Source organism: Tenrec ecaudatus, chromosome 18, assembly GCF_050624435.1.
Source record: "Tenrec ecaudatus isolate mTenEca1 chromosome 18, mTenEca1.hap1, whole genome shotgun sequence".
Classification (NCBI taxonomy): domain Eukaryota; kingdom Metazoa; phylum Chordata; class Mammalia; order Afrosoricida; family Tenrecidae; genus Tenrec; species Tenrec ecaudatus.
In genome coordinates this window covers 6139729-6153621 of record NC_134547.1, presented here as the reverse complement: position 1 = coordinate 6153621, position 13893 = coordinate 6139729, and the positions used below count along the sequence as shown (strand labels likewise).

At 52.1% G+C, this 13893-nt stretch overlaps 1 protein-coding gene across 1 annotated transcript; it reads left to right on the top strand.

Annotated features, from left to right (window-relative positions):
• The first annotated feature begins 8725 nt into the window (after positions 1-8725).
• Positions 8726-12027, top strand: LOC142432634 (sialic acid-binding Ig-like lectin 14). Its single transcript, XM_075537856.1, has 5 exons — positions 8726-8762; positions 8838-9215; positions 9424-9702; positions 10033-10077; positions 11888-12027. Exons 1-5 carry the CDS (start codon positions 8726-8728, stop codon positions 12025-12027), a joined length of 879 nt encoding a protein of 292 aa, XP_075393971.1.
• Positions 12028-13893: the final 1866 nt, after the last annotated feature.

The following is a 13893-nucleotide window of genomic DNA, read 5'->3' as shown; positions in this document are numbered from 1 at the left end:
TAGTTGGCCCTATTTTCCATGCCCAGGATCAACCCATTCAAAGGCGAACAAAGGCTGGCTTACAGGAGACAGAGGAATGCAAAAGAAAGCATCCTTTAGATCCAAGACTGTACAACAGGTCCTTTCTGGTGGCAAAAGACTCATCAGAGTATAGGGGCTGGGCACCGTGGGGTGGATGGTTTCCACTCTTGTGTACCTCTCAAAAGTCCTGTACAGGTGGTAGTCATCGGAGTCAGGCTTCTGTACTGGTAGCAAGGGGGTGCTCCAGCTTGACTGGCATGGTGTAGTGTTCCTGCTGCCATCATTCGTAGATATGCCCATGTTGGCCTGATGACTCACGGGGTTCTGCTTAACTCTTACCGGCACCACTGAGGCTTTAGCTGGACAATGCCTGGTGGCACATGAGATGCAAAACCTGGCAGATTCATCTCAGCCCAAACCTCGGGAACTTCTTGCTGACGCTGTTTTAAAAGAGAGCGAGGAGGATGATCATTGGGTGGTGACTGTAGACCATAGTCCGTGTTCTTCCACCAGAGGGCAGGTGAGAGCCAGAAGAGTAACCTCATTCCAGACTTGAAGAAGAGTTTTGGAAATGGTGGAAGGAACCGTAGGTCTCAGCTTGTGAAGCAAATCCGGCCCCATCCAAGGGTAGGGTGATCCGGAAGGACCACAAAGGAATGAGTGACAGTACCTTGTCCCAGATGTACAGTGCGCTGGGTGGTCCACGGGAAGGTTTGTACTTTCCCTATGGCCCCTTGCACTTCAGTCTTTGTTGAGTTTAAAGTTGCCAACTGTCAGAGTAAACCAGCCTCTAACAACCACAGAGCCCATAGGCACAAGTGTGCGGTTATAAGATATAAAGATCATAGTACACTGATAGAAGATAAGACAGAGAGTAAAATAAAGGAGTCAGACACATTTCATGGTAACATGCTCCCCTCCGAGATGGCCATGATCTCAACAGCGAGGTCCACGCCAAGAAAGAGAGTGTCTTTACTATCTTGGGATATTTGTAAGTAGCCATAAGACATGCATATTCGGTACCTACATGCATCACAGGTGGGCAGTAACCACAGTAAGGTCCCTAAGCTCCCAGGTAAGGAAATCTATTACCTGCATTGGGGGAAAGCATGAGGGGGGATGGGTGCCTTGGCGGGAGGAGATAACAAGAATGTCTGCTTCCACACGGAGATAGAATCAACCGTGTGCTCACTTTAAGGCAGCACAGCTGTGAGGGGAGAATCAGTGGGAATGCTATTTAAAGCAGGATCGTGTGCTTGGACTTTGTCTCTAACTTACCAAAGTGGTGGCTTTCCTAGCTTTCCAGATTCCCTCTGTTATAAGTTAGGGAATATAGTAGTCCTCGTCCTATTTCCCACATTCTCATTTTCCCAGACCCAACGGTTTGGTTCACACTGAATGCGTGGCTCTGGTGTCCACCCAAAACCTAACAGGCTGGCCCCCTACTTGCTGAGACCCCATGGACTCCAGGGCCAATGGAGCCCTGGCCCCTTCAAATTGCCCTCCAGGCCTTACACTACTTTCTCCTTCCTGTTTATAGTCGGGCCCACTTTTTCCAATGCCCCTGCTCCTTGCAATAGGCACCCTGGTCTTTTTCCACATGGAGCCTGTTCTCGCCCTTGTGCATCCACAGGGTTGTTTCCCTTGACTGTAGTGGAGAGCAAATGTTTTGAGAATGATGAGGGCAACGAATGTACAAATGTGCTTGCCACAATGGATGGATGGATTGTGATAAGAGTTGTATGAGCCCCTAATAAAACGATTAGATAGATAATAGATAGATAGATGAAAGAGAGAGAGAGAGAGAGAGAGAGAGAGGGGTGCATCTCCTGGAGCGAGCAGATCTTTTGCTATTTTGGAGGGGTGTGTGTGTGTGTGTGTGTGTGTGTGTGTGTGTGAGAGAGAGAGAGAGAGAGAGAGAGAGGTGCATCTCCTGGAGCGAGCAGATCTTTTGCTATTTTGGAGGGTTGTGTGTGTGTGTGTGTGTGTGTGTGTGTGTGTGTGTGTGTGTGTGAGAGAGAGAGAGAGAGAGAGAGAGAGAGAGATGCAACTCCTAGAGCGAGCAGATCTTTTGCTATTTTGGAGGGTTGTGTGTGTGTGAGAGAGAGAGAGGTGCATCTCCTGGAGCGAGCAGATCTTTTGCTATTTTGGAGGGTTTCAGTAACAGCCCATCCCACCTTCTTAGCGAGGTGATCCTCAGCAGGTTCATGGTTGTCAAATACCTTTTGAGCGGTGGCTACCCATTCTGACCTTGTTTTGTCTTCAAACGCATCTAGCTTTTGGATTTTCCTCCCGAGATCTGCGCTACAAATGCCGTATGAATGGCACTCTGATGATTTGGCTTGTCTGAGTTCAGGGGTGTGTACACGTGATGTGCCCCTAGGACCTAGGAGGCACTCCAGGCAAGGGGCGGGGCCTCAGGTTTTTGTTTTACATCTGTTACTTTAGACCAGTGGTTCTCAACCTTCCTCATGCCGTGACCCTTTAATACAGTTCATGTGGTGGTGACCTACCCCCCAACCATAAAATGATTTTCGTTCCTACTTCATCACTGTCATTTTGCTACGGTGATGAATTGGGTGACTGACCCCCGTGAAAGGGTCTTTCTACCTCCACCCTCACCCCCCAACGGGGTCGCGACCCACAGGTTGAGAACTGCTACTTTAGACAACTTGGTGGGTTTCCTGGCAGCCCCACAGAGTACCAAAGTAAGAGCCTGGTGGTGGTTTTCTAGAGACTGCTTCCCATCCGCAGTGTTGGAGTCCCAGGGGGACCTTTCCCCAGGCAGGTAGCAAGCGCTGAGAACAGCAGATCAGGAGCTGTGAGCCCCTAATGCTGCCTTCCCACTTCCACGGGAATGCAGTCTCTTTCCTCAGCAGGGAAGAGGCTGTTGAGGGGCTGCTGGGCAGACATCCCCAAATTGGCTGATGGCTAAAAATTAGAGGCTGCCAGGGAGCTTAAACCTTGGAGGTCAGTTGAAAAAGGAGGGTCCTGGGACCCCCAGGTAGGATGTGAAATGGACCCTCCCTCTTGTCCCACCTGCCCAAGAGGCAATAGAGGAGCAGGTGAAAGGGGTTCAGAAGATTGCAAACCCCAAGTATGCGGTGGGGAAAGGACAGGGGAGCAGGGCGGGGGGAGCGGGAAGTAGGAGCAGGGGGTGTTGGAGAAGTAGAAGTTGATGGGGAAGTTGATGCATGCATGGGTGGAGGGGAGCGGGGGTAGAGGCTTATACTGGTGGGGAAGTAAGTAGGGACGAGTAAAGGGCTGGATAAGCAGGGGGACTAACAAGTTCTTCTCGACAGCGGTAGTGTCCCATAACACCTTGCGTTTTTAAATAGCCATCGCAGTGGCCTTTGAGGGGCTCTTGGTGTCACCGTCAGAGGCATCCCTGGCTAACAGAGTGGTGCTCCCCCGTGTTATAGTGCACAGTGATGTCACCAAGGAGGTGGGCTTCTCACGGCCTCTCCACCCTGACAGAGATATAGGGGAACTGGTTCCGATGGTCCGGAGAGCCAGTCATCACCCGGTCAACGGCTCGCGCTATCTTGGGATCGATCGAGGGTACCTTCTGAAGGTCACGCTGCACCAAAAGTAGGCCTTTCTGACTCACACGAGGCGTGCAATTCTCTTTTGGAAAACAACACCGAACTCAGATAGACTCCGGATTTATAACTGATTCCAATGCTCCAGGACACAATCCAGGGGAGTCTTTCTTTTGGATCCTTGCCAGCCCCCTCCCCACCACCACTAGTCAAATAGCCGGCAAAGACACAACAAAAAAGACAAGCAGCATGCATGCTCCATCCAGTACTCACACACCAAACACCTTTGGGACGTATAAGTCCCCAAGAGCTGCCAGCCACTCGCCAGCTCCCGCAGGCCGAGGGCTAGTGTCTCCACAGGCTACCAGCCCAGAACAGGTTCCTCTTCCAAGTTCAAAACAAGGGTCATTTAAGACTTACCTCCGGAGGATTTTCAGGGAGACTCAGCAAAGCTGGCAATTGCAGTGCAGATTCTGGGCTCCGCTCACTGTTTGATCTGTACTTGGGGCTCAGAGTGTGCACCCCGTATTAGTTTTAGATCGTAAGAGTGGTGGCCTATTCCAGGTATTACACACACAAAAAAGCTCTTTTGGGGGTTGGTGGTCCATTCTGGGAAAGCCCCCAAATGTAAGACCCTCTCTTGGGGGGGTCTCCTTGGTAGTAATCGTGAGATCGACCACCAGCGTTCGAATGAAGACTCTTTTTATTTTCCTGGCCAGAGACTGCCGCAGCCCAACGCAGGGGCTTCAGAGAGCAGCCCCTCTCCGCAACCAAGCTGGGTACTTACACTTTCACAATTCTACACGAAGGCAGTTAATCCATGTACCATTTTTTTTGCACAGGGCAGTTAATTAAGCATTTCCAGCACCCGTCTTCAGGGGGCTCTCTCCAATCACATTCTTCAGTTCTTGCCTGCAGCCCTGTCTCAGGAGCTCTGCAGGATGGCAGGGGTCAGGCTGGGCACTCTATTTGGTTAGCAAGACTTGCCTTTCCTGTGGTAATTGACGGGCATGCCTGACACAAGTAAATCTTTACAGAAGCGAGATAGGGTTGGTTGGGTTTACAAATGCTTACAGATGTGATATAGCCTTAGTTCCGCTTAGATTGGATTCTCAGTGTTGGCTTTACCTGGACCTAGGGCAGTGGTTCTCAACCTTTCTCACACCGCGACCCTTTCATACAGTTCCTCATGTGGTGGTGACCCCCCAACCACAAAATTATTTTCGTTGCTACTTCATCACTGTCATTTGGCTACGGTGATGAATCATCATGTAAATATCTGATAGGCAAGATGCATTGTCCTTGTTACAGATGGAGCATCATGAAAGCGTAGTGATGAATCACAAAAACAATGTCATTGTAGATTGTCAAATATTTATTTCTAATGACAAATAAATACAATTTTGTCTTGAAGCATGGTGTAGCATAGGTAAGAGTCTTCATGCCTGTACTCGTATGAGAGCATGTGTGCATGTGGGCAGACCCGCCTGGACATGGATCGAGGAGCCATGTCTCCATTCCTAAGACTATCATAAATATGTTTTCCGATGGTCTTGGGCGACCCCTGTGAAAGGGTGGTTCCACTGTTCTAGGGGGTCCTAGTCTGTGCACGCTCAGTTTGGGTTTCACCCAAAGGTGTCCAAGGTTGCCTGATTTCTTTCCAGCCCCTTTCTGTGGGTCTTTACAAGCAATGGGAAGGCAGTCCCCCTTGTCCCTAAATCTAGCTTCCTTTCAGGACCAAGGCAAGGACCATCCTGCTCAACATCTCTTGTGAGTTTTGTGTGAGAGGGCTGGGACCCTGGGTATGCGGGGGGCAGGGGGGGTGTCATGCTCTAAGATCCTATTCCAAGAGGTGCTTGGGGAAGTTACCCAGACCACACCACTTCATGTTTTAGTGCCTACTTTTGCAAATTGCAAAAGGCTTCCATGAACCCCACCACACCTTTTGATCCATATACTCCCCAATCTAGGGCCAACACCTTTCTCCTGAGGAACTACAGGGGTGGGGGGAGCCCCTCCCCTCTGGGGCTGCCCTGGAGCCTGGTCCCTCCCTGCTCAGGAAGCACATGCCATCTTTGGGCACAGATGCCAGAGGACAACCTTGAAGAGTCAGAGAGGGAGACGTGGCTTGGAATGGACTTAGAGTGATGTTATCCCTGGCTGGAAGGCGGCCAGGAATCCAGCCATCAGCCTCAGTCTTCAAAGCTGGAGAAGCCAGGGGCACGGCATATTGCCTCAGGCCTCACAAAGGAACCATCTCCAGAGTTAGCCCTATGAGACATCAAGAAACGCAAGATAAGCCACCGGTGCTGTTCTGAACCAGGATCTGTGGTGACTCCTTAGGGAGCCGTCAGAAACGCAGGCAGAGACAGGGGATTCGGGACTCCAGGGGAACTCAGCAGGCAGCAGAAGGAAGGTGGGATGCGCTACAGGCCGGCAGGACCTCCAAGCACAAACGTAGGGAGGGATGAAATTGAAGAGGAAGCCTTCCCTCATGTCGCACCTATTCCCCTCTCACCAAAGGCTCCTTTAGGTGGACCCAGTGTTGCCTTCGGCTGCCACACTGACTACAGTTTCTAAGGCAACACCTGGTCCTCTTCCTCTCTGATGTCATCCTCTTTTCCAGGAACTTCCATCTGCACCACCCCCCACCACCCCCCCCACCCCCAGAGCTCAGCCCTGGGCCATCCCATGATCTCCGGACCTTTCCTGGTTCTCTCCCAGAGTTGCCCTCCTGTGCCCATTCCTCCCACTACATTACCCAGAGCCCTCTCTCTGAGCTTTAAGTCTGCCTGAGTGCCCTCTGGGCAAAGTCAACTTGGGTCCCTTCTCCCTCTCCATCCCACCAGCTGGACCTCAGGGATCCTTGTGGGGATGCAGGCCGTGGGGCCAGCTGGTGGGACACCTCACAAGTTCCCTCCATTGTATCAAAGCAGGTACAGCATCCCAATGAACACCCCGTGCATATGGTTCTTTCACCTTCTCTTGACCCGATGAGTCCTGAGGGGTCCACATCGACTGGAGGGCAGTGAAAGTGTGGGAATTAAAGAGCTGTATCCTGAGCAGTCCTGAACTGAGCAGAACTGTCAAAGTGCTACTTCCCTGATACACCCATCGCTGAGAGCAGGGTCTGTGAATTCTCAGACAGCTGCCACAACTGATCAAACCCAGGAGAGAAGCACGCTGTTGGTGGAGGGTTGGAGCCAGAATTGGTTTTAAAAAAAAAAAGCAGGGGAAAAGTGTGGGAAACTGAAGAAAGATAGTGTGAGGTACTTAATTTATTGTGCCAACCTGGCCAATAAACACATGTGGGGTTAATTGAAGGGCGGAGGGATAAATGGCTCAGTGACCCTCGCCTTTCCAGTTTTCGGGTCTCTTGTTTTCTGATGGTCAGACCACGGTGCAGCTGCAGTTCCCTGCTTCAGCTGGCAAGGCTCACTTCCTGCAAGACATCCCTGAGAAGAGGCCACATGGACCTACCCCGATGCAGCCCTGGGTGCTGGAGCAGCCATGTGGAAACCCCAACCAGCACTGAGATGCTTACATGTTCACTGACTCAGCTTTCCTCCTTCAGGTGGCATCATAGTGTGTGTTTTGTGAGATAGAGGACTTTGTGGATTGGTGTTGGACATATGGGTTAATGTTGGACTTGTGGGCTTGGGCAGCACTTACCCTTTATATAAAATTCTCTATTACACATGAGTTTCTGTGGATTTGTTTCTCTAAAGTACCCAGACTAGTAAAAAGTGTATGTGGGCAAACACTCAACATTCATACATTAAGGAGTCTGGAAGGCCAGGGCTCCCCATGGAGGGAAACCACGTTCCTGGCTTGGAGATGTGTCCCACTCAAATTCTTCTAAGTAAGAGTTATCCTCTGTGTTGTCCCCCCATAATAATGCCAAATTTAAGAGCTGATTGCAAGCACACGGTCACTGACGATACACTTGGAGGTCAACTGCTTCAGGGCCATCTGCCTGAAGGTTATCTGGCATCAAAGGCAACAAGACCCTGTTGTCTGTCCCACCCTATGTAGGACCGCTCCTTTCTGATGAGCATCATACATTGCTTCCCCGGAGAAGAGCTCAAAGACACCTAAGGTCAAGCCAGCTCAGAGAGGACCAAGGTCGGGCTGCCATCTTGACTCTAGAGCCCGCCCATCTTGTTGGGTATGTGCCTTCTTATCACATGGGTGTGATACCAAGTTGACTAGAGAAACACATCCAGGGACACTCATACCACTCCTATGTCTATAAGGAAGAGCTCTGTATATCAAAGAGCAACTGTATATTGAGAAAACATCCCAGCCCAGGCCAGATCAAGTCCATCAGTCTGATATTAGTCCATCTGTCAATGATTCTAGAGCTTCCCATCTTGTTACATATGTGCCTTCCTGTTCCTGTATGCCTCTAGTGTCACCCCTTCCTATTGCATGTACACTCCAACTTCATGCACCTGTTACGTGTATGGATCTTGCACAACCCCTTCCTGTTAAATATGTGCTGACCGTGGCCTGCATGACTCAGATTATGTAAGCTCGTGAGATTACTGAATGTTCTCTCTCTGCTTAGACCGGGCTCCTAAGTCATGACTGAGAGCTGAACACTTGCATGATTTATCTTGTCTGATGTCTCATTAATTTATGTCTCAATTACACAACTGCCCATAGACCCAGTTGGTTGTGGGGAGGTTGGTCCCCACAGGAGAAACATGCCTGATTCCCACTGCAGAGTCATGGGCCTGGGATGGCCGATGCTGATGGTGATGCCTAAAGATGGAGGAGGGCAGGCGGCTCCCACACATCATCTTGAGAGGGATCCCTCATCTTTCTCTTTGATCTCTGTGCTCTCTCCTTGGTGATCCAACTCTCGTTCTTGGGCTTGAAATCACTTGGTGGTGGTGGTGACTTCAGGTTCGGGTCTGAAAAGAACCTTCACCCGCTCAGAGCCAGAAGGTCCACATCGACACTCTAGGAGGAGGGGCTAGAAGACATCTCACCCTGACCCACCTCCAAGCTTTGTTTGATGTCCAAGTTCCCCTTCAGAGGTGGCCACAGACCTATTTCACTCAAATGCTTCCGGTTGAGTCGTCCTCGGCTTCTGCCCACATCCAGAGCATTCACTTCCCCGGAGGGAAGGGCTGGGTCCCGCTGTGGACACAAACATGCTGCCCTGGCTGCTGCTGCCCCTGCTGTGGGGGGGTGAGTGGGCTGAGGGATGAGCCAAGGGTGTGAGGGTCCCCGCTGGGGCTGCAGCTGATTCTCTGTGTCCCTCAGGGTCCCTGCAGGAAGATTTTGAGATGCAGGTGCCGGAGAGTGTGACGGTGCAAGAGGGCCTGTGTGTCACTGTTCCCTGCAAGTTCATCTACCCCTGGAAATATTACTATGATCCTACCCCACTCTACATCTTCTGGTTTGAGAGCGGGGACAATATATACTATGACTCTCCGGTGGCCACCAACCATGCAACACGAGCAGTGAAGACAGGGACAAAGGGCCGGTTCCAACTCATTGGAGACCCCCGGACCAACGACTGCTCCCTCAGCATCAGAGATGCCCGCAGGAGTGACGCACGGGACTATATTTTAAGGGTGGAGAGAGGAACGTACTTGAAATATACCTACCGAGATAGTTGGCTGACTGTGCTGGTGACAGGTATGAAGGGGCCCTGGGAGGGGGTGCTGGCAGGAGGGAGCTTCAGTGTAGGCAGAGGGAGGTGATGATCCCTGCTCCTGCTCAGGGGGCTGGGTGCTCAGAGAATCCAGGGCCAGCTTCCCTGCTGGGACACTGACCATTGTCAGACCACTCACTCTGGGTCCCATGCCACTGGGGCCCAGACTCCTCCCTTTCTCCTCCCCGTCAGACCTGACAGAGAAACCCACCATCCACATTCTGAAGCCTCTGGAGTCCGGCCGCCCCGCAAACCTGACCTGCAGCCTGCCAGGGTCCTGTAAGGGGGGCAGACCCCTGGCCTTCTCGTGGGTGGGGGAAGCTCTTAAGGAGATGGACCCTGCCACCCACCAGTCCCCAGTGCTCACCTTCACCCCGAGGCCCCAGGACCATGGCACCAACCTCACCTGTAGGGTGAAACAAGAAGGGTCTTCTGTGAGCACGGAGGAGACCATCCCACTCAGTGTCTCCTGTGAGTTTTGGGGGGATGGCTGGCATTCTGAGGGCAGTGGGAATGTGTGTGTGTGTGTGTGTGTGTGTGTGTGTGTGTGTGTGTGTGTGTGTGAGAGAGAGAGAGAGAGAGAGAGAGAGAGAGAGAGAGAGAGAGAGAAGCAAGAAAGATGGAGTGGGGGAGGAGAGGGAGAGGAGAAAAAACTCATGCTGGGAGCTGAGCCATGGGGGTCCCGTTGGGCTGGGCAAGAAAGGCAGAGTTCACCTTACCCATTTCCAGGACTTCTTGGGCTCAGAATGAACCCTGATCCCGCTCTCACCTCTGAAACAGAGCCTTATCTTTCTATCCCAGATGCACCTGAGGCCCACACCATCAACACCTTCCAGACTGGCTCAGGTAGGAAGACCCTCTTCCCTCTGGGGCTGGGAGCTCAGAGCAGAGGTGGAGAATCAGAGCTGGAACGGGATCAGGTATGGGAAGAGCGAGGATTCCCATCAACCTCCCTTCACCACCCACGTCGCACACACTCTGTTCCAAGCTGTGAGCCAGGCTACGGACCCTCCCAGGGCCCATCCCTCCTGTGGTCTCCATCTTACCACAGCCATGAAAGACTTCTTTGTTTCCAAATCCAACAGAGTTGCTTTGGGTGTCGTTTCGCCATATCAGCCCTCTCTGCTTGTCCCTCTACCTTCCCAACCTGTCCCCGAAGTCCTGTTTCCTGCTGCGTCCACCCAGTCTACTTCCCAAATCCACCGGAGGAGGCGCTGTTCTCTCTCTGTCAAACGAAGCAGACATGGCCCTGTGAGGTACCCACTCTGCTGTGATCGTGTGATGCCCAACATGCTTGTCCATTCTCCTCAGCCATCACACACCTGCCAATCCCAGAGTGCACTGGGAGAGGAGAGGAGACGTCAGCCTGTCCGTCCTGGGAAGTCAGGAAGGGAGGAAAAGTTTGTGTCCACCCGCGGAGCTCAGCCCTGGCAGACCCATGATCCCCCTACCTTTCCTGGTTTTCTCCCAGAGCTGCCCTCCTGTGCTCATTCGTCCCACTACATTACCCAGAGCCCTCACCCTGAGCCCTAAGTCTGCCTGAGTGCCCTCTGGGCAAAGCCGACTTAGCCCGCTTCTCTCTCGCCTTCACCGCAGACGACTCCCATTCCCCACAGCCTGGAACCCAGGAGTCACTGAGTTTGCTAACATCCCTCTCAAGTCACGTTCCTCTTCCTCCCCGCTGGGGCCCCAGCAGCTGCGCACCTGTCATCCTCCCCGAGTTTTGGTGACATCCTCGTCCCCCACACATACCCAGGCCCCCACCGCCACGCCTCCCTGCCTCCTTCCAAGTCTATTGGTTCCAACAGGATCCTTCTTCCCCCTCCACGTACTGCGTCCCATCCCAGCTCCCAGCTCCGCGCCTCCCGGTGCACCCAGTACGACGCTCAGCCTGGTCCTGGACGCTTCCAGCACCTGACCCTGCCTCCTTCGCACTTCCCTAGTAGCAGAGCCAGGTCCTCCCAGCCCCATGGCAGACCTGGGTCCGCTGTCTGCAATCTCCTGGTTGCTCCTTAGTACAGAAACGCCCCCTTTCCGATCTAGCACTGTCCCCTTCTTCCACCCACTTATGTGGCCTGAAAGTTCCACCCACCCTCCACTGACTCTCCAGTCTCTCCCTGCACTTCAGCCTTGCTGTAATCCCACCATTCTGACCCTGCCCACTCTTCTTCGCCCTCATTTCTGGCCCGCCCCAATCGGGGCTCCAGCCTCGCCCCCATTGAGAAGTAGAAGGTACCTCTCTCCTTGCCCACTTCCTTGTCCTACCCTGGGTCTCTTTCACTTTCACTGGTTCTCACAGCACCTGAGACCCTGAGCAAAGGGCAGAGTGGCCGCTTTTCCAGGGGGTCAGACCGGGCTCCTGGAGGACGTGGTTGACACCAACACCCCAACGTCACCCCCACCATGCTGATTGAGAACTGGCAGGCAGGCCTCAGTGTGCAGGGTGCTGGAGCTGCTTCCTAAGCTGCAGATGTGGAGAAATTGAACACACACACACACACACACACACACACATCCCACCCCCCTCACCATACAGTTTTTGTGAGGCTACTGGGCACAGTGCCTGGTAGGAAAGACACTGGGGGAAGACAGGAGCTGGCTGTGGGCGGGGCAGAGGCCTGGAGACAGAGCCCCATGCAGTCTCTCCCTCCTGCAGAAAGCCCTCCTTCCTGTCCCTGTCCCTCACAACTGGTACAAGGCTCCGGGCCGCTGATCCGCACCGTGGTCCGGGGGATCCTCATGGGGGCTGGCTTCCTCCTCACCTATGGCCTTACCTGGGCCTACTACACCAGGTGAGCATACCTCTTTCTCCAGGGGTCACACCCTAAAGCGAGCTCACTGCCATGTGATGCCCAATCCCAGCGATGACCCTCTAAGACAGGGTAGAACTGCCTCTGTGGGTCTGACAGTGCAGCCCTGCGGGGGACCAGCCTCCCACAAACCAAATGGGCCCAAGGGTCAGCTGTGTTGAGGGGTAAAATTAAAGGGACATCAGAGGAGATAAAAGCCTGCAAGTGCTTGCCTCCAGGACCACCATGACTTCAGAGGCAGGTCACACAGAGAGCGCTAACATATTTCCAATTATGGATTATATGCACCCAGGAGATATGCAGGCATCCCCTGATTACATCGTAACAAGAAGGGGTTGTTAGGCATACATGCAACAGGAGGCGGATGAGCTGGGAGGGGGGTACACACAACAGGAATGGAAAGTACTAGAGGTACACATGTGACGAGATGAGTGGACTCTAGATTCAAGATGACAGCCTAACCTTGGTCCTCCCGGAGTTGACTTGACCTTGTCTTTGGGCTCTCCTTCAGGGGAACAGTCCACCATCCTTATCAGAATGGAGTGGGCCCCACCTAAAGGGGAACAGACTACAGGGTCTGATTGTTCTAGAAGAGTGGTTCTCAACCTTCCTAGTGACATGACCCTTTCATCCAGTTCCCCATGTTGTGGTGACCCCCAAACATAAACTTCTTTCATTGCTAATTCATCTTTTTAATTCCCCTGTTAAGAATCTTATTGCTTTCTAAGATGGTCTTAGGTGACTCCTGTGAAAGGGTCGTTTGATCCCACAAAGGAGTCCAGACCCACAGGTTGAGAACCACTGCTAAATGGCTGATACCCTCAGGGAGATAACCTTGAAGCAGTTGACCTGCAAGTGGATAGCCATTGAGCATGTGTTAGCAAGCAGCTCCTTTGAGTGGCATAGAATAGAGGTGAACCACCTGCGGAATAACATTTCTGTATCCCACATGATGTGAATGATATGCCCATAAACTGTTCATGTTCTTGTTAACAGGAGAGGCCCCAGTGTACGTGAGCACACATAAAACATTCATCCCATTAGACTCTGTCCTGAGCCGTCGAGCAAACCTTGAACGTAAGAGAAATGACATGATGCCAAGTAGGTATGTTGACGACGCTGTTATTGCTGGATGCCACCAGGTGGTTCTGAGTCACAGTGACCGGTGTCGAAGAGAAGGAAAGAGCACGGCTTTCAAAAGCGGTCAGTATCCAGGCTGTGAGCATGCAGGGTTCCGATGAGCCTTGGCCAGGACCACAGAAAAGTTCCCAGTCGGTGTTTGTCTTGTTGCTACCTTGCGAGTGTACAAACGATGGGGGACATCAACTGCTGTGCTCTACTCAAGTAGAAGTATTAGAGCTACACCTTCTCCACCGGCTTTATCATTCTACTCCATTAAAAAGATTGACCTTGTGCTAATTTTACAATAAATCAAAATTTTTTTCAAAAGTTTGGAATATTAATGACACCTTGATCCTCCTAGCTTTCCTGGTCATTGAGTAGGATTGGTCCGCGGCACTCAATTCCGAAAAGGGACACTAGGATTTGTTTTATGTAGTCACTGTGGTTTAAAGCTTTGACTTCTTGTGCAGCCTAAGAGTTATAGCTCACCTTCATGTACACCGTGATGGCTATTGTTAGTAAAATCCAGTCATAGGAATGTCGCTGGAAAAGTGACGTGAGCTGAGCACCGGCCACACTGCCTTTGCTGCTGCAAGGAGCTCTGTTAGTCCGCTTTTCTCTGTTCCCATCGATTAGATTCTGATCCATAGTGACCCCATGGGACAGGGTCAAACTTTCCCTTTAGCTCTTTTAGAGGTAGAAAGCCTCCTCTTTCTCCCAAGGAGTGGTT

Coding starts and splice junctions, on each gene's coding strand:
- LOC142432634 (XM_075537856.1), top strand. CDS start 8,726: ATGCTGCCCTGGCTGCTGCTGCCCCTGCTGTGGGGGG. Junction 8,763..8,837: donor GCTGCCCCTGCTGTGGGGGG/GTGAGTGGGCTG, acceptor TGTGTCCCTCAG/GGTCCCTGCAGGAAGATTTT. Junction 9,216..9,423: donor GCTGACTGTGCTGGTGACAG/GTATGAAGGGGC, acceptor CCTCCCCGTCAG/ACCTGACAGAGAAACCCACC.